This window comes from Cyprinodon variegatus, unplaced genomic scaffold, assembly GCF_000732505.1.
Source record: "Cyprinodon variegatus isolate N-32 unplaced genomic scaffold, C_variegatus-1.0 Scaffold1473, whole genome shotgun sequence".
NCBI classification, from domain to species: domain Eukaryota; kingdom Metazoa; phylum Chordata; class Actinopteri; order Cyprinodontiformes; family Cyprinodontidae; genus Cyprinodon; species Cyprinodon variegatus.
Window position 1 is genome coordinate 72,548 of NW_015151926.1, and position 22,174 is coordinate 94,721.

At 41.3% G+C, this 22,174-nt stretch overlaps 1 protein-coding gene across 1 annotated transcript in view; it reads right to left on the minus strand.

Moving 5' to 3' along the window:
• Positions 1 to 2,042: 2,042 nt before the first annotated feature.
• The window catches only part of LOC107103522, a 29,169-nt gene continuing 9,037 nt past the window's right edge, over positions 2,043 to 22,174 (minus strand). Inside the window, exons 2-3 of the mRNA XM_015403254.1 lie at positions 16,073 to 17,614; positions 2,043 to 4,156 (exon numbers count right to left, since the gene is read on the minus strand). Coding sequence (XP_015258740.1) covers positions 2,578 to 4,156; positions 16,073 to 17,614 — 3,121 coding nt within the window. The 3' untranslated portion in view covers positions 2,043 to 2,577. The remainder of the gene's footprint in view (positions 4,157 to 16,072; positions 17,615 to 22,174) is intronic.

The window sequence follows — 22,174 nt, forward strand, 5'->3', positions numbered from 1 at the left end:
AAACCAACCAATCAGCACACAGCTCATCTAAATATTATCACCTAGATACTATTGCTGAAGTAGTATTATTTAATCTGACATGTACTCTATGTTACCTGAAGATAACAATATGGGCATTCTGTATGGAAGTGAATCTCTAAGTACCTAAAACCAAGCACCTGTAGTCGTTTGTGAGAGTGTACTTGTGCATGTTAAGTTTATCCAAAGGAAAAATGCTCAATAGTGGTTTTGGAGCACCGAAGAGGCGGCCCACTAGAGCACTGGGTTCAGCGCCGGGAGACCCAAAGCCCCAGAAGCCCAAAGGGACCCCAAGACCGAAGGCACCAAGGAGGGGCCAGCCCAGGAAATCCGACCCCCACCAAGGGAGGAGGAGAGACAGCCCCGAGGAAGTCCCCCATTCTAGGGCTTTTAACCAGGCTTGAATTAGGGCTCATAGAACAGAAAATATGCCATTTTCAGCCCAAACAATGTTACACATCTCATTCAGAGACCTGAAGAACCAGCACCAGATACCCTATAGAATCATTCTATCACCCCTTTAAGACAAGATTATCGACCCACACGTTCATTATCATCCTCCGCCAGATTGAGGTGGTCACTTACCTGTGTTCCCCTCCTGCAGAGGTTCCTGCTTTATATGCTGTCACTGTTTTCTACTGCTACATCTTAAACATTTTTAAACCTTACCGTCTCTCTGCCTCGAATATTGGGTCCTCTTGTTCAAAGCCTGACAGTAGATGAGAGATGTTGTCATAAAGTTTAACCTGGTATTAAATAACACTGAGTAGTCACAGATAGTGTTCTCTTTTGGATTATCATATTTCCTCAGCTTTTCCAAATTTGTTTCAAACACTGGCTCATTCCTGATATAAAAATAATCAATTTGAAGTATATCCAGCACAGTAGCAACAGTTTTTTATTGCAATTATCTCCTCTTTATAAAACATAATTATTAAACATCTTTGTTTATTCAGTAATAAGTGGATATTTTTTTCAGGGTAGCCCTGTCTTTTTAACAGACTAACTGTATGTGCTCTCTTTCATCCTATGACATGGGAGCTGGCTCAGAGCTTGTCTGCCTGGCTGTGTCTTTCCGGGATAGGACAACACCAGATTAGGGATAGGACAACAATCCTGGCCTTTATGCAAAACAGACATTTCTTGAAGAAGGTATTCTGGTCAGATCAAACCAAAATCTAACCTTTTGATAATATTACAAAATGTTATGTTTGGCGTAAAAGTAACACAGCTCTTCACCCTGAACACACTATCCCCACTGTCAAACATGGTGGTGGCAGCAGCAACGGGGAAGATAGTTAAAATTGATGGGAAGATAGATGAGCCAGTTACAGGACCATTCTGGAAGAAAACCTGTTGGAGTCTCCAAAAGACCTGAGACTGGGATGGAGATTTATCTACCAACAAGACAATGATCCAAAACACAAAGCAACATCTACAATGGAATGATTCACAAATAAACATATCAAGGTGTTAGAATGGCCTAGTCACTGTCCAGACCTCAAACCATTTGAGAATCTGCAGAAATAATTGAAAACTGCTGTTTACAAACGGTCTCCATCAAAGCTTACTGACCTCCAGCTGTTTTAGGGGAAGAATGGGTTAAAAATTCAGTCTCTCAGTAAGCAAAATTGATAGAGAAAAATCCCAAGTGACTTGCAATTGTAATTGCAGCAAAAGGTGGCTCTACAAAGTGTTAAGTAAAGGGGGCTGAATAATTTTGCACGCAACAGTCTTCAAATTTATATTTATTTAACTAAAACAATTTAATATCTTTGTTTGAAGCCTGAAATGTGGCAAAAGGTCGAAAAGTACAAGGGGGCAAAATACTTTCAGAAGGCAGTTGTTCTTGTTGTTGTTCCTGTTCTTATTTCTGTTGAAAAATCTAAACGTTATTGAATGAAGCTCATCAGTTGAGCTGATGGGAAAGTAAAGAAATCAATAGAAAACTGGTTTCACAAAGCAGAAACTTTATTGATAAAGAAAAAAATCTACATTACAAAGAAAATAATGTTGAACTGGGATGTAGAATATCAAGTAGACCAAAAAGGATCACATGATTGTATCTTACACATATACATTGGAAAATGGAAAATGTCACATTTAGAAACATCTGATTTAATCTCATTAATGTTTAAAGATGACCTGAAAAAATTATCACAGAGGAGAACAGCTGTAACTCATAAGGAGGAAGAATTAACATTTATAGTAATGTTTATGCCATTTGATTTTAAAGACACAGCCCCTCTATCAGTTTACTTGTCCAAAGAACCGTAATGATTTTAAAATAATAACTCGATCCTGACAGAGTAAATCCTGCAGCTTTTTATAGAAGCTAAGCTTATTACTCTAATGTTTCTCTAAAATAAAGATACATAGAAACAGACCTAAGTTAATGCATTAGTTTAATTATTCAAAATGTGATTACCGGGAATAAAAAAAATGATATTTCAATAAATTGTTAGTAGATTAACTGAATTGTTTTCAGAAGCAGGAGATGTACAGAGATGATTATAAAGATGAGTTTTATTTTTCATAAGTTTCTCTCTTCCCAAATAATTATGTAACTTTTTTTTTCTCAGCCTTGGAGACGGCTTTCATGTAATGTCGCACTGGCATTGTTTCCTTCTCATCTTTTTCACTTTTCATCTTCTTCAGCTTCTCAGCCTTCCAGGTGTCATCTTTCTTCTCCAGCTTATCAATCAGAAAGTCCAGGTGAACACAAGTGGAAACTGACTTTATTTTGACAGCATGTTGATATGCTTCATGCAGAAACATTAAGGTTTCTGCAGACAGCTTCCTGGATTCTTCTTTAAGATTTTCCAAGAGGCTCGACATGTTCTCACATTTTGCTTTATTGTTCTCATACTTCTCCCTCATGTCTTGCAGAGTCTTCTTAGCCTTCCTGGTTTTGGTCACATACCTCCACTGCTCGTTCACATGATCTGATGCAGGACATTTTCCGGTACAAACTGTGCAGCGACCTTCTTTCATGACCTCACAGTGCTCAGGATACCAAGCCATCGTACATCCAGGGTAGTGGCAGTTCTCCTCACATCGAGTGCAACAGACAGCTCCTTCAAAAAATACTAACCCCCACATCCTGCCACTGATTGGTTCTTTGTCTTTATAGGTCTCATCAATCTCTATAGAAAAGTTCTTATTATTCTTAATCTCTTTTTCATTGTTCTTTAGAGCTTCTTGGATCTGTTTAATATCTTTCTGTTTTAGTTCACTCAGCTTAACTCTTTCCTGCAGGTTCTGGATGCAGGCGGTCAGTCTGATCCTCTCATTCCAAAACTCCATAGTTGTTGTCAGTGTCTGAGGTTGGGATGTGTTTAAGTAGGTGGTGAATTTTTGTATTTCTGTGTTGGTGAAATCCCAGAAACGCTTCCAAACAGCTGTTTCCTCTGTGTCTCTTTCTGTCATTTCATAATTGTTAAACAGAAAGTAAACAGGCTGATTGTTTCTATCTTTGGCACATTTAATATCTGCAACTTCAAGAGCCTTTAAGACATATTTAGGTTTTCTTCCATATGAGTGAGTGACCAGAGCTACAATGTTTTTCTCCAAATCTTTTCCAAACAGAGCCATCAGTGACTCAAAGATGTACTTCAGACGGTCACTCAGTCGGTTCTCACTTGCCTTCATCACCAGACCAACTGCATGAATCTCCTGAACTCCATCTTTTGATAGAAACAAGTCAAACAATCTCTGACTAACAACCAAATCATGTTCACTCCCTGTGGTGTATCCAAACCCAGGAGTATTGATGACGGTCAGAGAGAATGGCAGATTTTGACCTTCAAAGATCTGATAGACGATCACATCTGAGGTTTGGCTCTCTGTCTGACTTCTATTCTCTTCTTCTACAATCTGAAACCAGACTTCATCCTCAAACTTCACCCCCATGGCGTAGTTGACCAGAGCGTTGATCAGAGTAGACTTTCCTGTTCCTGTTTCACCAACAAGTAAGATGGTTCTGTTTGGCTTCTTCTCATCTTTCTGGCCATAAATGACTCTGGTCAGAGTCCCAAACTTCTCTTTCTTTGTTCTCAGCTGGTAGACGGCAGGAAGCTCTGATTGGATCTCAAAACTTTCTGAGATCAAGTCTTCATCCCATTTGATGCCTTTCATCCTGAAAAACATTAAATCTAATGAATGAAAGTCAGTTATTTAAACATTATTTAAACTCTGTCAGTTTGTTTCATGTTCATTTGCTTGGTCCCACAGAGAATCACTTCTAAATAATCTAATCAATGGACTGATTTACTTTTGTTGTTTTCTAGTCATGGTGGAAGCTGGAATCGAACCTACAACTTCCATATTCTAATCTGATTCAATCCTCTCCACAGTATTGTTACAGAACTGGTAGCCAAACCTTTTGGTATGCCAACAAGATTGATAAAATGAAAATATTGATAAAAAACTTGATTCAAAAGCTGCAAAATAATTATATTGCAATATTTTGCAATGTAGAAGTAACTAAATTATATAAGTAATTATAAAGGCCTCTTTCTTTCATCCACAATAGTAATACGGGCTGGAGGTCACTTACACAAGGCATCTTGGCAAACAGGATGTTTAAACTCAATTGAATCTGCACTTAGTCAATTTATAAGCCAGGTAATCTTTTAAAAAACATATTTTCCTCTTTAATTATTAGAGCCAACTTTGGCCATTTTTACAACCTTGTCCAGAACACACCTACTCCAGTAAGATTTTTCGTCTTAGTTTTTAGTCATGCACCACATACACACAACGCTACAAGTAACTATAAATACAACCTAAAATGAGGAGAGGCTTGGGAAAAGCTTAAATTGTCAGTGATAATCTGGCGAACTATAAATGTGTATAAATTTCGCCCTGTCCTGTGGGCAAATTAGATATTTGGTTGAAGGCGTCTTGATTTTTTGAGAATTCTACCATTTTGACAGTTGTTGCACTGGCCATGTTGAAAAGAATCAAGAACTCACTGTGAGGGCGTGTCCAGCCATTAGGAGTGAGCTGCGGGGCCACCCTCTTCAGACTTACTAAAGAAGTCGTCAGGACATGGTTGAGTTAAATCTATGTTCTTCGTGATTGAGACTGTGAGTTTTTTTTTGTTTTTTTTTTTTCTCTCCCAGGTTGGGGTCTGAAATACCCCCTCTCCCAAGCACATCTCAAGTCTCCGCTAAGTGCGGCGCACCATTCCCCCCGTCCCGCTCTCCCTCCGCTGGCTGGCGTCGGGGCTCGCCAGTGCACTGGTGGAGCTCGAGGTGTGGGGGTGGATGCCCGGGTGGCTGCTGGCTCATTCCTGGAGGTGTCTCCATGGGGCCCGGCCGGCCGAGGCCTGGCTGGGGCTCCTAGCCGGGGGTGGGGCACCCTTGGGGCCCAGGGCCGGATTCACTTCGGGTGGCTGGCTTCCGGCAGACCCCATGGACTCGTCCCCACGGCTCCCGGGGGCTCCAGCTTTGCGGTGGCTTGGGGACTTCCTTGGGGCTGTCTCTCCTCCTCCCTTGGTGAGGGTCTGATTTCCGGGGCTGGCCCCTCCTTGGTGCCTTCGCTCTTGGGGTCCCTTTGCGCGTGGGGGGCGGGCGCCTCTTCGGCTCTCCACAACCACTATTGAGCATTTTTCTTTGAATAAACTTTACATGCACAAGTGCACTCTGGCAAACATTTACAGGTGCTAGGCTTCAGGTACGTAGAGATTAACTTCCATACAGAAAGCCCATATTATTATCTTCAGCTACCACATTATACATGCCAGATTAAATAATACTACTTATACTTCAGGGATAGTATCTAGGTGTTACTTTATTGTATGTCTTGTACCATGTCTGTTGGTTGTGCTGTTCTTTTTACATCTCTTTGCATGTGATGAAGCAGACTGAAAATGTTTTATCATTATCTCCCTTTTTCCTCTTTCTTTTATCTTTTCTTCTGTTTTTCATCTTCTGTTCTATTTACATTGCAGTGTCCATATAAACTGTAAACCTCCCTGCATAATTATAACAAAGCAATTTATATGAATGAAACAAGCAGAACACTATGGCGATAGCCCTACTGCTCCACTTGTAAAAGTAAAATCTGTTGGGCTCTTTTTGGCATCAAGACAATTATTTTTATTGCCAGACAGGACACTGTAAAAAATAAAAATAAAATAAAATAAAAAATCTATGTTCTTCAGTTTATTGGCTGATTTTAGCAGATCACTTGTGCTGTCTGAAAACCAGCCACACTAAATAATTCAAACTATTATCTGTTTGGCATTGGATGTGTGCTGCAGCATAAATTGGCATCTTGAGGTAAAAGGAGCTGTCAGAGCTGGCTTGGATCAATGAGTCATTAAGAGCAGTCTTTTGAGGTGAGTTTTCACCATAACCAAGGAATTGGTGGAAACTCCCTGTCAGAGATGATAATTGATGTATCATTAATCAATGATACAACTAACTTAATAATAGCTGTTGTTGTTGTTTTTGCTTCCCGGAGAAAAAAAAAGAGAGCAGGTTGGCTCTGTGTTGATGTGGTTTGACCAAAATTTGTTAAACAAGTTCAAAATTGCATGCATATTAGTTTAAATTGGCTGCTTGGGTCTATGAAGTAAAAAATTAGGTGCACAAGAGATTATTTGCTATGGCCTTTACCGGAATGAATGTTTGGGTGCCTGGAGAGCCCTGAGGTAAACATTATGTGATTCTGTATAATCGGTGTTGTTTGAAGTGTGTTTGCTGATAAGAAAGAAGAAGCGTGCACTGAAAACCTCTGTTTAAATTCAAACCTCCTTTCATATCTGTAATCAGAGCTGCTTAATCATTGTGATCTAATTAGGTTGAAAACAGTGTAATGTAAGTCTGGTCTCTACAAATGATTAAATTAGAGATTTATAACAACCTTTCCAAAGTGTCCCAGAATTCATAGAAGGTCAATATAAAAGGAGGTAACAAGAGTATAAACATAAGGAAATAAAGCAAACAGAAAAAAGAATTGGGTAAATAAGTCTAAAAACATAAAAGACTAAACAAAAGAAAGAAAGTGATCACTTTATATCTGTAAAAGACGTCTGCTTTCACGTGTAATTGTTGCTGCGTCACATTTTCTAATATCTGTGTGATGTCTGAGCCTGTTTAGGTTCAGTTTAGATTGTCTCCCCCCTCTCTCTCTCTCTCTCTCTCTGATAGGTGTTGCTTGGGAGGAGCTGGCTGCACACAGCTGAGACTGATCTTCATCTGGAGCAGTATTTAAAGCCTGGCTTCCTGTGTGCTCACTGCCTGATGGTCACCGTTTGTTGGTAGATGTGCCAAGTTCTCTTCCTTGTGGAAGAGAAGTTGGCAGCTTTTGAAGTTGTGCTCTGTCTACAGGATCCAGCTCCAAATCAGTCACCAGCTACCAAGCCACACCACCCACCTCCCTCTTCTCCAACTGCTGCAGAGAGCCTGCCTTCCACCTTTAACTGCCCCTGCTTCCAGAGACGCCTTCCTTCGTTGTCTGCCTGTGAACCAAAGAATAAACTTTGCTCCTTTCTCCTAGCCTGGCTCTCTGCATTCTGGGTCCAGCACCTAGCTCCTCACAATCTGTTGTATTTGGCAGAGCTGCTTTGAAGGGAGTGTCTATTTGTTCAATCTCAATCAGAGCTTAATGATGTCTGATGTTTTAACATATTGGGAAGAAAAGTTGTTAAGTATTATACAGCGAGTTGTTACATATGCTGTGGATATAAGAGAAGTTGGTTGTTATGTTGTTATGTTAAGTTATGGCTAGAGGCTTAAAAGGACATAAAGTTGCATTTTTGTGCACCCCTCCCTTTCTCTCTCTGTCCTCTTTCACTCCACCCACCCCACTCTCCTCCCTTCTCTCTCTTTCCATCCACTTTCACTCTACCCTCCCGTCTCCCTACTCTGCCCACCTCTAAGTTTCACATCACCATCTCTCTCTCCCCTTCCTCCTTCTGCTCTGACTCTACCCCTTCCTTCTTGAACAAAGAGTGGCAGGCTGCAGATAAAAATTAAGATCTTTTTTCTAACTTTGCGAAGATCTTCTGTGTGGTAAACAACTTTTGAACACAGTGCTGCATTCTGTGAGCTTAAATTGTTATAACCAACAAATATTTTTTTTTTTATTTGAAATGCAAGCTAATCCATTGGTGGCTTGATGTCTGGGTTTTGCCTAATTTTCTTTGATTTATGTTAAGATACATCTGCCAGAGGACAGGGTTCTTTTCAGCATGTCTAATCTAGCTGTTAAAATAAATAATTACTTAAATTATTGAACTGCATAGCATGCTTGTAAGTATGTTAAGTTTAAACATTTAAATCAGTTTAAATCATTATATAACTACTCCTTCCAAAGGCTTTATCTACAATACAGGCTTAAGTTACAATATTAAAGGACTTGTGTGGCAACATCTGAATACTGCATAATTATCTGATATATTGTTAAAACAATGAAAGCTATTAATATAATGAAAACCTTGCCAACTTTAGGACCAAACCTTGTGAAGTAAAACAACAAAAAATAAAAATGTCTAATCTGCTGACAGTGATTATCGATTGAAGCATCCAGAATATGTCTCACAAATTCCAAAGGTGTCTGAGAAATGGCACAATCGCACCAAACATCTCTCACAAACATGGCCAGAAAATGGTAGTGTTGACCCACATCTGTGTGAGGAAATGGAGACAAGGTTTTTAGACTACAAGGCAAAAGATAAATCCAAGAAAAGATGAGAAAAACGAGAGCTTAAGCTAAAGATTGTTGGTTTTCTCAAAGATGAGGGAGAACAATATAGAAGTACTTAAAAAAACAACTCATTGAAATAAAAAAGCAATCAGAGGAAAAGGGTGACATGGCAAAACATTCTGGCATGTATCCATCACTGACTGGGACACTAAATATAGTAGGTAACTTTGGATACAAAAATGACGATTGCAGCCAGAGACACAGCTACTGAATAAGGTGATTCTTTTCAAAACTTACCAGGTGCTGCTGGAGTGTGCAACATTAAAGAGCACGCTAATGCTCACAATCTTTCATGTCATGACACGGGGGGAGTCAGCAACAAGCTGTTCAAAATGCCTAAGCCAGAGGAGGAAGTCAGAACATGGCCACTACTGTTCAACATGCAGTAGGCCAGAGGAATAGCGTCTCTCCTAGTACATTAGCAGAGATGCAGGTATGATGGCAACCATTCTAATTAAAGGCCAAGTTGCTCATGACCTTCTCGTGCTTGTCAGCAGATTGTCTGACATTAATGAAGGTGCAAGTAAATGGATAAAAGCAAGAATTTGAGGAAGAATCAACAGGTAAAATGCTTGCACTTGGAGACATTAAAGCCATTTGGGCACATAGCCTTGGTGCTATGGATTAAATATTTTGAAACACAGTTATGCTTGGATGTCACTGAGCCGATGGCATTGAATTTAATGCCTTCTGAACTGTCCTATGGAGAGCTTTAAGAGCAGAATATCCTTCTAAAGTTGACCTGAAGGCTCTCAAAGGAAAGATGGTTGATGAAGCTGATAACCCAGATAAATATCTTGCCAGAGAATTAAAGAAGTTGGAAACAAGAGACTGAAGAAGTAATTGACAACAGTCCATTCCTCACAACCCTGTTTAGCAATGCCCATTGTTGAAGTTATGCCACCACCATTGCGTAGCAGACTTGAGGATGTAGTGGGACTAACATCAATGCCACACAGAGAGTTCCAGGATCATGTAGTGCATGCTGTGGAGAAATACAGAAAAGATAAGCAGAAGGCTAAGGACCAGGAAAAGACGGTCCAAAATGTAGCTGGCCCAGGCAGCAGGCTGAGGCAGAAAAAGGTATCAGCAAAACCATTGAAGGGCTGTTGAATGCTGGAGTGCTGATTAAAATGAGTCAGTGTAATACTCCAAATGTTCCAGTTCTAAAAGCAGATATATTAAAGTATTGCCTTGTTCATGACCTGCAATCCATTAACCATTTAACAACAGACACACCTGCGGATGACCCAAACCCACCCTTTGTTAAGCTTGTATAGCTTTCTTTAGCATCCCACTAGCTAAAAAAATCAAGGTTCTTGTTCGCATTTACATACAGATGAAAGCAATACAGTTACACAAATCTGCACATCACACATGTTTAATCAAATCCTCAAACAAGACTTATAAGGGCTTAAAATAAAAAGCACCCTTCTACAATATGTGGACGATTTAGTAATCTGTGCCCCAACATTGGAGGACTGTCACCAAGACTCCATAAAAGTACTTCAGCGATTGGCTGAAGAAAAACACTAGTTTTCACGAACAAAACCACAATACTGTCGACTGCAAGTGAAATACTTAAGTAGACAGATCTCACAAGGCAGTATTGCTATCTCACCTTTACAGTCGGAAGGTGTGAGTAAAATCCCATGCCCACAAACAGTTGGTGAGATAATGACGTTCCTAGGAATGACAGGTTTCAATGCAGTTTGGATAACTGGTAATGCAGAGAAAACAGCTCCACTTAGAAAGCTAATGAAGGAGTCAGGGAGTCAATCATTAAAATCTTTACAGAATTGGACACCAGAAGCAAAAATAGCTTTTGAGACACTAAAACAAGACATGCAGACAGCACCAACTGTTGGGATCTGGAGGTTTGTCCACTTTCTCCACCAGAGGGTTAACTCCTGGAGCCTGAGCCGACCGCACCACCTGTCTCCCATCTGCTCATCAGGAGATCTGTACTTAAGGAGACGGAGGGCTTCACTCCAGTGCCAGAGTGTTTGCCAGTAACGGTTAGCAAGCCTGAGCCAACCTGCCTGTCTATGATCTCTGACTTTTGTGAACCAAACCTGATCCCGTTTTCTCCTCTCTGCTTCCCAGGTTGATCCTGCCTGAATACCTGAAACTCTGGAGAGTTTCTCTGCCGGTGATCTGTCTGCTCGTTCTCAGTTGAACTCTGGAGAGCTGTCTCTGTCAAGTATCTGCCTGCCCGCTCTCAGAAGATTACTGGAAGGAAACTCAATCTGAGATGTGCCTGCACTCTGTCAGCTCTGCCTCCGCCTCTGCCCTCAGCCTGCCGACAACCTCTGGACCCTCAAGGTTTCCCCCCTCTGCAGCTCTGCTCTACTCCAGAACAGCAGTCAACCCACTCGTGACAAGTCAAGCCTTATGAAAAGATGCCATTATTGCAATGGGTTATCCAGCGACGATCTTGATATATCACATCGCTGAATTGATAAACCATGGTAAATTTGTAATAACATAGGCAAGATGCTTACAGTATATGGCACTTCTGACATATCCAAACATAACCTTCCAAAGATGTCACACTACAAACCCTGCCAATGCAATCCCACTCCCATATGAAGGAGAACCTCCTGAGTGTGCAGCAGAAATGATGAAGTACACCAGACTATGACCAGATTTGGAATCGAGCCCAATTCCAAGACATTTATACAGACTCAGCTTATGCACATGGTGTTTTTTATCTGTTTGCTGCTGTTTGGAAGCAGAGAGGTTTGAGGAGAGCAGATGGTACTCCAGTACAACGTAAGAATCAACTGACATAACTGATCCCTGCAATGACATTTCCTTCTAAACTGGCAATAATAAAATGTAAAGTGCACATGAGGAGCAGTGAGCTGAAAGTGAAAGGAAACAATGCATCCATGTGCCAGACAGCTGTTATAGCAACAGTGACCTCTTTAGAACCTCTTGCAACACCAGAAGATTTAATTCTAATACAACAAGAAGAGAGTCCAGCTAAACTTGCTCTTTGGGCAAAAAGAGGTTGTACAGAAATTGATAAAGGTTCGTGGAGGTCACAGGCTGGCTATTAGGTGGTGCCGGTGGCACTCTTGACAGTAGTACTTTCAAAAGCACATGGGTTAGACCATTGTGACAGAGGAAAATTATTGAACAAGTTGAGCAAACCAAATTTCTGGTCTCTGTACATGCAAGCGTTGGTTAATGAAACTTTGAACCAATATGACATGTGCACACAATAACGTTCGGAAAGGCATTAAGTCACCAATAGGTTACATTCCGGTTCCAGAAGGACAATTTAAACACCTGGTGATGGACTATGTTGACATGATAAAATCGGTCAATGGTAAAAGATACATGCTTGTTGTTATTGATCGATTCAGCCGTTGGATTGAGGCTGTTTTATCTAGAACAATGGGAGCAGAAACAGTAAAAACATTGTTGGCAAATGAGGTGATTCCAAGGTTTGGCATACCCTCAGAAATCAATTCTAATAACGATCTGGCTTTTGTAAAAAAAAAAAAAAATACAAAAAGCTGTGTTGGAAAAGCTGTAGATCAAGCAGTGACTGGGTGTCATTTACCACCCTCAAAGCTAAGGCATGGTGAAATGAATAAATGGAACTTAAAAGCTAAGCTAAATAAGATCTGCGCATCTACTAAATTTAACTGAGTTGACGCTTTTCCACTAGCATATATGACCTACCGCATGCAAGTTCATAGAAGTATACATTTAACCCCGAATGAAATGCTTACTGACAAGGCATGTGCCTCAATGAAGAGTTATATTGAACAACTAACTGCATTCCATAGAGATATCTATTTGCAGGAACAAGCCAGACAGTCCACTCCAGAGTCGGTGGTGAAAAGACATGTGGAGCCAGGGGACCTGGTGTTTCTAAAGCAGTTCTGGTGCAAATGTAGCTATGGGAGATGGGTTGGTCCACATGAAGTCACACGGGGATTGGAGGATGGGTGTGAGGACAGCGATGGAATACAGTGTCTAGAGGTTGGGTGTGAGGACGACAACGAAGTATAGTGTCTGGGGGGCAGTGATGAAGCACGGCGTCTGGAGGACAGCCATGAGGACAGTGACTCAGAAACAAGAACCACCGTTTCAGCAGCAGGAACTTTGGAGACCGCCAACTGCGACACAGGAGGCTTGGGGACCACCGACTGTGGCACAGGAATCTTGGCAATTGGAGACTTTGGCTCAGGAGTCAACATATTGGAGGCACAGCTTGAGACCCACAAAGAGGCAGCACAGCTTAAGACCCACAAAGACGCACCACAGTTTGAGACCCATGAAGAGCCGGCACTGCAGATTCACCATGAGGCACTACAGATGACAAGTGATACCTCTGGAGGGACCTAAAAGATGAGGAGCACCCACTGAGAGGCCTAGGAGAAGAGGAGCACACATGAAGGGGCCTTGGAGGCAAGGAGCACCCACAGAGGGGCCTTGGAGATGAGGAGCATGCACGGAGGGGCCGTGGAGGTAAGGATTGCCAACTGAGGGGCCTTGGAGGCCAGGGGTTGAGGAGTGCCCATGGGGTCTGGCATCTAAAAGCCAGCATCAAAACAACTTCACATATAGTATATAAAATTGCTGGGTTACCACTAATCATCAAATTGCACAAGTTTCAATTAGGACAGTACATTTGATGACTGGAAACACCGAACTTTCTAAAATGTTCAATTCTTTGGATAAAAAAAACTTTAATGGATTACACGTCACTTGATATGAAGTTGGACCTTACTGCCTTGTAAAACAACAAAGAAGGAGACTGGAGATAGTTGGGAGATGATGGTGTGGCCTATTTAGATGAATGAAGATAAGAGACAATTTTTTTAATTTAGTTGCGACGATGAGCATGATCAGCAGTATAGCTGGGGCTGAAATATTGATACAGTATCTGTTTACATATGTTGCAGTCATTTTGTTTGCCAGAGATGAACACACGCATTTACAAGCAATTTTAATTTTATTTCTTATTTAATAGAAATACTACAATTTCCAAAATTAGCATTTTTAAAATAAACAGAAAATGAATATGATTTTGTGCACATTTTTAAAGTTCATACTATCATATTCAATAAACCAAAAAAGCAACCCATTACTTCCTTTTTTTGATTTGCTGGACCTAAAGACCTAAACTTTTTGTATGTAAACAGAAAGTCTCTGTTCCTCAATATTGTTTACAAATCTGTCCAAGTCTATATTAGGGAGCACTGTTTCCATGCCTAGACAATCCACCTTGTAGATTGTGGATCAACATGCTGTTTAGACAGCATTGTTATTGACTAGGTGTGCCTTGGCAGCAATAAAACGCTGCTCTAAAATTGGCAGTTTTTCTCGCAGCAAGAGGCCACTGTCATGATCTGCCCTGATAGCTGACCTTAATTCTTCACTTCATTGACCTGCCTAGTCTTATATTCGACTCAGTCCAGCTACCAGGGCCAGATGATTTTTTGTTGTTTGTCTGTTTTCGCTGGTTTGAGTTAGTCCAAGGTTCATGTCCCCATCCCTGGAAGCCAGTGGGTTGAGAGGTTTTTAGTCTTTGTCTTATCTCCTGATCGTGTCCTGGCTTCTAAGTGGAGTATAGTTTAAAGTCATGTAAGCCGGGCTCCTAGGCAGAAACCAGTTTAAAGTTTCTGTAGTTAACCTGGTACCATGTCTTGTCTCTGTCCCTCAACCACTGAGCCTGCCTATCTGATTCTGTGTGTTTCTGTCTGAGCTTGTTGCTCAAAGCATTGAACTCTGAACCTGCCTTCAAGCTCTGTATATTCCTGGAACCCTGGATCTGTCTTCCTGTGTGGATTGGAACCCCTGACCGGGCTCCGGACTTCTGGATTCCAGAACTGTCCTGTTTGATCTGTTTTCCCTGACCTGAGTTGGATCCCTGCCTGCTAACTCTGGTTGCTGCCTCTGGGACACCCTGGACAGCTTTGTGCCGCAGCTCATTTGGCAGACCAACGGCTGGATCCTGCCGTCCTTGGAGAGAATGGACTGAACTGTTTTACCAAGTAAGTGACTCAAACCGATAATCATCTCCCATCTGATGATCATGGTCACTTACCTGTGTTTCTCCCTCCAGAGTGTCAGTGATTGGGCGTTGCCCCTCCTCCCCCCTGCGACCACTGCGGTCCACTAGTCCACAGATCCACAGCTCTGCGCTTCTGTCCTCTTGTGTTTTGTGTTAATAAAGATCTTAACTTTTCCACTGTCTGTCTTACCTTCTATACTGGGTCCATCTGTTTGAAACAGTTTATTAAGCCTAAATTAACTTGAAATGTAGAAACCTGATGGCGAAATATGTTCAATTTTGTTATCTTGCTGCCTGCAATTTGTACCAAATACCTGAAAAACGCTAACATCTACTTCCAGCCGCAGGAAACAGTCGGGGAAAACCCCCAAGAGGCAAGCGGGGCTGAGGATTCCCAGTGACAGCGCAGCGCCGGTATGTGGGGGTCTGAGCGGCTCCCACAGAGAAATAATATTTGAAGGCAGGATGGCAATCTGGATGAACTGACTGCACAGACCATGTTTTCAGGAGGACTTTCTCACTTCAACATAGATTCTAACTACTTTCTACCCGCTGATCACAGCTAATATAGCAAAGCTGCTCTCTGGCATTGAACACAGAAGCAGCAGAAGCATCAGACGCATCTGGACTCACTTTACTGGATGTCTGACCTTAATGTGGACAAGCATCAAAAATTAGGGAATAGAAGCTTTTTTGCTGTCAAAAGCGCGTCCGGTGTAAACTTAGCATAATGCTACACTCACACAACATGTGATTGAGGCAGCAGAAGCAGCTATTTTACATGCCCAAGCTATGGTATAAAAACTACTTTTTACCCACTGATCGTAGCAAATATAGCAAAGCTGCTCTCTGGCATTGAACACAGGAGCAGCAGAAGCATCAGATGCATCTGGACTCACTTTACTGGACGTCTGACATTAATTTGAACAAGCAGAGAAATGAAGCAGCAGAAGCTTCTTTGCTGCCAAATCCCGTGCAGTGTGAACATGGCTTTAAAGTAGTCCATCCAATCTCATTCATATTCAAGCACAGGTTTTAAGAGTGACTTAACGTGAATAACAAAGGAAGTGGAGCGCTACTTTACGGTACTTATGTTTGGGTAGTAATCCTATATTCACAGATGAATGTTCTGGGAGATTATTACTTTTTAATAACAAATATCTGTATTTAGAAAGGTGTTGATTTTTTGCTTTAAAAAATCTAATTGCAGATAATCAGTAAATTAACAAGTTAAATACAAACATTGTTTTGTTTGTTTATTTTTTTTGTGTTTAGATTTTTTCTGTAGTTTTGACTTACCTCTCCATCAGTGCTGCTCTGGTTCTGTCATCCATCTTGTTGTTCATCTCCTCCAGTTTCTTCACCTTTTCTTGGTCTCCTCTCTCCTTCATCTTCTGGATCAGAAAGTCCAGCAGGACATGAGTGGAAGCGATGTTTGCTTTCACCGTGCTGGTCTCATATAGTTTAACAGCAAGCTGATAGGCTTCATCCAACAGGAGGATCTTCTCTGCTGACAGCTGTTGCATTTCTTTTATGACATTTTCCAACAGACCCGACCTGTTCCCACCCACTACCAGATTCTGTTCATACTTCTGTGACAGTGTTCTTTCAGTGATTAGGACTTTTCTGGATCTGATCACATATTTCTGGTTGTCTTTCATGTGCTTTGATGCAGGACACTTGCAGCTGCATGAAGTACAGCTTCCATTTTTCATGACTTCACACCTTTCTGGACTTAAGCCCATTGTACATCCAGGATAGTGACAGTTCTCCTCACAGACGGTGCAGTAGACAGCTGCTTCAGAAACCCACCCGGTTGGACCTGATTTAAATGGTTTTAGAGTTTTAAAAACTTCTGCTACCTCTGCAGTAAACTGCTCAGATTTATTCTTTTCTTTGTGTTTCTTTAGGGCTTCATCTTTCATGTTTATATCTTTCTGCTTTAATTCAGTGAACCTGATTCTCTCCTCCAGGTTCTGGATGCAGGCGGTCAGTCTGGCCCGTTCTGTCAGGGTTTCAAACATTAGTCGGATATTTTTAGGGCTGATGTCTTTAATGTAAGTCGTCATTCGATTAATTCCTCTCTCTGAGACTCTCCATGCATTCTCCAAGCCAAACTCATTTTCTTCAGTTCTCTGTGTCTTCTGCTGGTTATTGAACATGAAGTAGATGATCTGGTTCTTTGTATCTTTAGAACATTCAATGTTTGCCTTCTCCAGAGCTTTAAGGACCTCATGTGGAGGCATTCCATCAGAGTGGGTGATCAGAGCTACAGTATTTTCTGGTCCAAACAAAGAAACCACTGAATTAAAGATGTACTGCAGTCGATCACTAACTAGATGATCAGACGCCTTCATCACCAGACCCACTGCATGAAGGTCAGGAACTCCATCCTCTGACTGAAACAAGCTGAATAACATCTGACTGACTTCATCATCATGTTGGATCCCTCTGGTGTCTCCATATCCAGGAGTATCAATGATGGTCAGAGAGAAAGGAAGAGTATGATCTTCAAACCCAAAGATCTGATAGACGACCACATCTGATTTCTGACTTCTCCCCTCGTCTTCCTCCACGATCTGAAACCAGATTTTATCCTCAAACTTCACTCCCATGCTGTAGTTGACCAGAGCTTTGATCAGAGTAGACTTTCCTCTTCCTGTCTCACCAACAAGTAAGATGGTTCTATTTGGCTTCTCATTTTTCCTGCCAACAGTGACTTTGGTCAGATTTCCAGTCTTCTCTATTTTTGTCGGCAAATCATAGATGGCAGGACATTCTGAATCGATCTTATGACTGTTGGCAATTATTTCACCAAATTTTAACAAGATGTTTGGTTTCCTGTAAAAGCAAGAAAAATGTCCAGTAAATGGTGATAAAAATTATTTATCATACAAATTTTCTGCAAATGACAATGCCTCTAGTAGGCCCAGCTAAATCAGAGGACTGAATCTGATGTCATTTTATAAGATCACCACCAGTTGAAGGAACTTACAATGACTCAGGTTTCCTTAGATAAAATATAGAAAATTAATCACTCAGTCTGTATGATTTGGTTGCATTGTCTTTTTTAAGGTGCCTAGGCATGTACGTCTTGTTTTTGATTTTTTTTTTGTTGTTTGGGTTTTTGTTTTTTCATGTCCTGTTTTGCCAATATATATCTGGGTATTCATGTCCCACAGCTAATTTTCACAAGCAGAACATTATGACTGTTGCCAGAAGTTTCCCCTGGTAGCTGTATATGAAACTTTATTGAAAATGATTTAGGTTTAAAATCGTTGAGAAGTGACATGGATACGGAAAGGGAGGTGAGAAAGAATGAGGGGATAAGAACTAAGGGGAGAGAAAAAGAGGGAGAGGGTTAGGAACGAGAGCATGAAAAGATATAAAAATAAAACAAAACAGTGAAATTAAAAAACACAGAAGATATACAGTAATTCCTACAAGTCTGCTTCCACACCTGTGTGATGAGAGGGCCAAAAACAGAGTACTTAACAAAAGCAAAAAGAACATCAAAAAAACCTTCAAGAGCAGTGGGTATCCTTTAGATATCCTTGTGTGGAAGGTGTTAGAAACATGTATGTTATCATTTTATTTAAGTTACAAGCATTTGGCCTGCTAGGAATGAATTCTGTTGAACAAATAGTTCTCCCAGAATATGACAAGTCATGCTCTCTCAAGCCTGTGTGGTTGCAGCTGACTGTTCATCACCTTCAATAAAACTGCACAAGGAATTGTGATGCTGTATCATGTGTAAACCTCTGACCCCTCCTCACAACTTCTAACCCCTCCTGGTAACTGCTGACCACTCCTGTTATTCCTTTGAAGTCTAATATTAAAAGCAGCAGAAAAGAGAGGTTCTGGCAGAGTTGAGTACAGACTTTTCAAGGGGTCTCATCCTTGGTATGTTCTCACTCTCTTTTCTGCAGAAAAGAAAGCTTGATTTGTTTGGTTTTCATTTCTAGGACAATAAGGGGTTATTATTATTAACCCTATCAGAAGGCAAAATCTATGGTGATTACGCAATATTAAGGGTAGTAAACATCTGTAGCTGCAGCTTAGTATTAAGTATTAATGCGTATCTGTGAGAACCAGGAACCAATGTATGCATGAGCATGCTCAAGAATAAAGGATTGCAAAGTGTCTTAAGGAGAAAAATCTGTAGCAGGTGTGGAAGTCCCCAGACTCGCCCGTTTGGGCCCAGGTCAGAAAAAGAGAAGCCAAAGAGAAGCCCAAATACCCAAATGCACTCCAGATTGTTGGGACACAAGGAGGGCAGACATGGGATGGCTACATCCATCAGAGAAGGGTGGACAAGAGCACCTGGAGCCCGACCCCTGAGGGGCCTAATCCAAAAGGGGCTCAGTCCTTGAAGGGCATGACCTCAGAGGCCATAGTGTCAAGGTCCCACCGGGCTACGGCAGCGTGCCCATAGACTCTGCCGGTGGCCAGTCATGCCCAAGGTGGACTTGGACGAGAGCCCAGGGGTCCAAAGTCCTGGGGCGCACCACCTGATAGTCACCAGGAATAAGTCAGCACCCACTGAAGTACCCTACCCCGCACCTATAGACCCAGCAGTGTGCTAGCAGAAACAGGCACCTGTAAATGGTGTGAAACATAGGAAGGGGAAGGAAGCAGACCCTGCTCACACTTGGGGCCTAGGATGTTCAGTAGGTGGGGCAGGGGAGGCAAATACCCAACCTTAGAAGTAGACAAAGACAACTTCACAATCATTCAGTCATATTCACACAATCCTACCCGTACACCCATAAACAAGTACTCAACTGAGACGCACACAGGAACAGACACTAGCATATTTTTACGCACCTTATATATACACTATCCTACAACAACTCCCACATCCGAAGCTGAAGACGAAGGGGAGGCTAGAGACATGGAATCGAGTGGGCCATGTTATCTGCTTCCATTGATGATACAGCAACCTCAAGCTATGGTTGTAAGGTCTGCGGTGCATTTCATTGGAGGAAACCCGGACACCGGGGGGTAGATTCTGCCAATAAGGTATGCTGTCAAGCTAAAGAAGGATTCTTATCGAGCCTGACGTGTGGGACTCCTCAAAAGCAAGCAGGCACCGTTAGGTCAAGCATGTCGCAGAGGAAAAAACTCAGACATGAGAGGAGGTTGGACTTAATAGATTCTGGCAAACCCTCAGGGCCTCCGGAGGGGAAAGTTGTGCTTTGCTAGGTTTGTTTTCAGTGGGAGCGACAAGCTGCTGACCCTAAAAGAGTACCACTGGCAACTACCCTCAGACCCTGAAGCAGCTGGTGGACCTGGCTCCATGGGGAGATCTACATCTCACAGAAGACTGCAGAGAACAGAGGGCTGTCAGAAAATCCTTAACCAGCTCCTTACCCCACTCCCTCTATACCTATGGTGGTTCCTGATCTGGCACAAACACCAGATCCAGAACCGATGCAGCTGGGATGCAGGAGGAGAAGAACCAACGTCATCAGTTGAACCTGTGTCTCTACTGTGGTGGAGAGGAACACTGAGTGAGATGTTATCTGGTAAAAGGGACAGGCTCAGTAGAGGAGGGGAGAACTCTACTGAGCCATGGCAGACTCACTGTCTCCCCGGATCTCCTGATCTGTTGACTCTGTTGGTTAATTCCAGGAGTCAAAACCTGTCTACATCCGTGGACTCAGGTGCAGATATTGAAATCATGAATAAGGGGCTTTCCAAATGACTGGGGATAAAACTTCTCCCATCGTTGGCTTCCTGCAAGGTCATAGCCTTCGTCGTCTACCAGTTTAACCATTCTTCAATTATTTCTGCACCTGTTGAGCTTGTGTTGGGGGATAACTACTGTGAAAAATTATCTTTTATGATAACTGATTTACCTTAGGTCCTTATTTTTCTGGCTTTCACCTTTTTACGTAAACTAGCAGAATCTGGAGGTGTTAGGTTGGACTACTTCTTACTCTGGTTCGTGTTTACACTCTGCTCAGCCAGAACAGTCGGCTGAGAAGGAGGTGGCTTATCCAGACCTGTCTAAGGTTCAAGAGTCCGTTTTGGTCCCCTGAGTTTAGACCACCCACAAGCTTGTAATTTGACTTCAGTCTTTTCTTGTGTGAATGGCTATCACTGCTGTCACTCCTGAGAAGGTCCTTTTATTGACCACTGAATCAGGTCTGTGATTGGACGGTCACAGCACTGCTGAAGTCCTACGTCTCAATGTACATACAGTTTTGAAAAAGAAACATGGGACAGCAAACAGACCGTGAGGGAATCTGCTACTTTAAATTGGGAATTTGTTCTTCAAGTTGGTCATGTAATTTTCGGGTTGTAATATGAGATTTTAATGTGATGGAGTGTGTTTTTGTGTTTGGTTATTAGACTTTCAACCAGGATGCCTGAAAAACGAAACATAAGTCCATAAGAAACATAAGAAACTTCTTTAAAAGTTTTACATTCAAAGAACTGTGTAACACCAATCCTAAAACACCTTCACTGGCTAAAGCTGTATATCCACTTCAAGATCCTCTTCCGAATTATAAAGCTTTAAATAATCTTGTGAAAGGTATTTGTTTCACTAAAAGTGCTAAAAAATAATATGTATTATTATTATATATTGTTATTATCATTAAAAAAATTATAAAAATACGATCTATGAATGTGGTTTTATATATATATGCTGAGAGTAATTGTAAAACTATATGTTTTTAATCTAAATGAATTGTTGAACCCAAAATTGTTGAACTGTTAGTGTCATGCATCCATATATTCTGTCAGGAGAGAGATAACAGAGATGCCAGAAAGTGGAGGAAACAAACAAAGAACTACTAGAAAACACTTTTAACTTGTATATAAGAGTTTTATTAAAAAATAGTTCCTGAAATAAAAGTTTCATCCATGGTATTTTTTTAATGTTTGCCTTTTTAAAATAAAAATCTTTATTTTCAGTGCTGTTTTTGACAGCCAACTTAGATTTAGTCTTAGTCTTCAGGACGAAAACTGTTATTAGTTTTTGTCACATTTTAGTCATTATGATATGTGAAAGTTTTAATTGGTTTTACTTGACTAAACATTAAAAATGTTTTAATTTAGTTTTAGTCAGTTTTATGTTGCAAAAAAAGTTAACCTTTACAATTTTGAATAACAATCAGATTTTTTCCCAGACTGACAGCTCTATCCTAGATGTTACAATAGCTGGCTATACAGTGGGCGCTGGTTGGAAATGGACACTTCACTCACGCTCCGCGTGTTTCACGTATTGTGAACCACTGCGCTATAAGTTCGCAACACGTGACAGCCCTCCCAGTCTGCTACTTGACCAGACTGGGAGGGGTGTCACGTATTGCACGGCAAGAAAGTAACACACAAAAACAAAGCTTTCAACGGCACTTATATTTTACAAAACTAAAGAAAATATATTTTCTT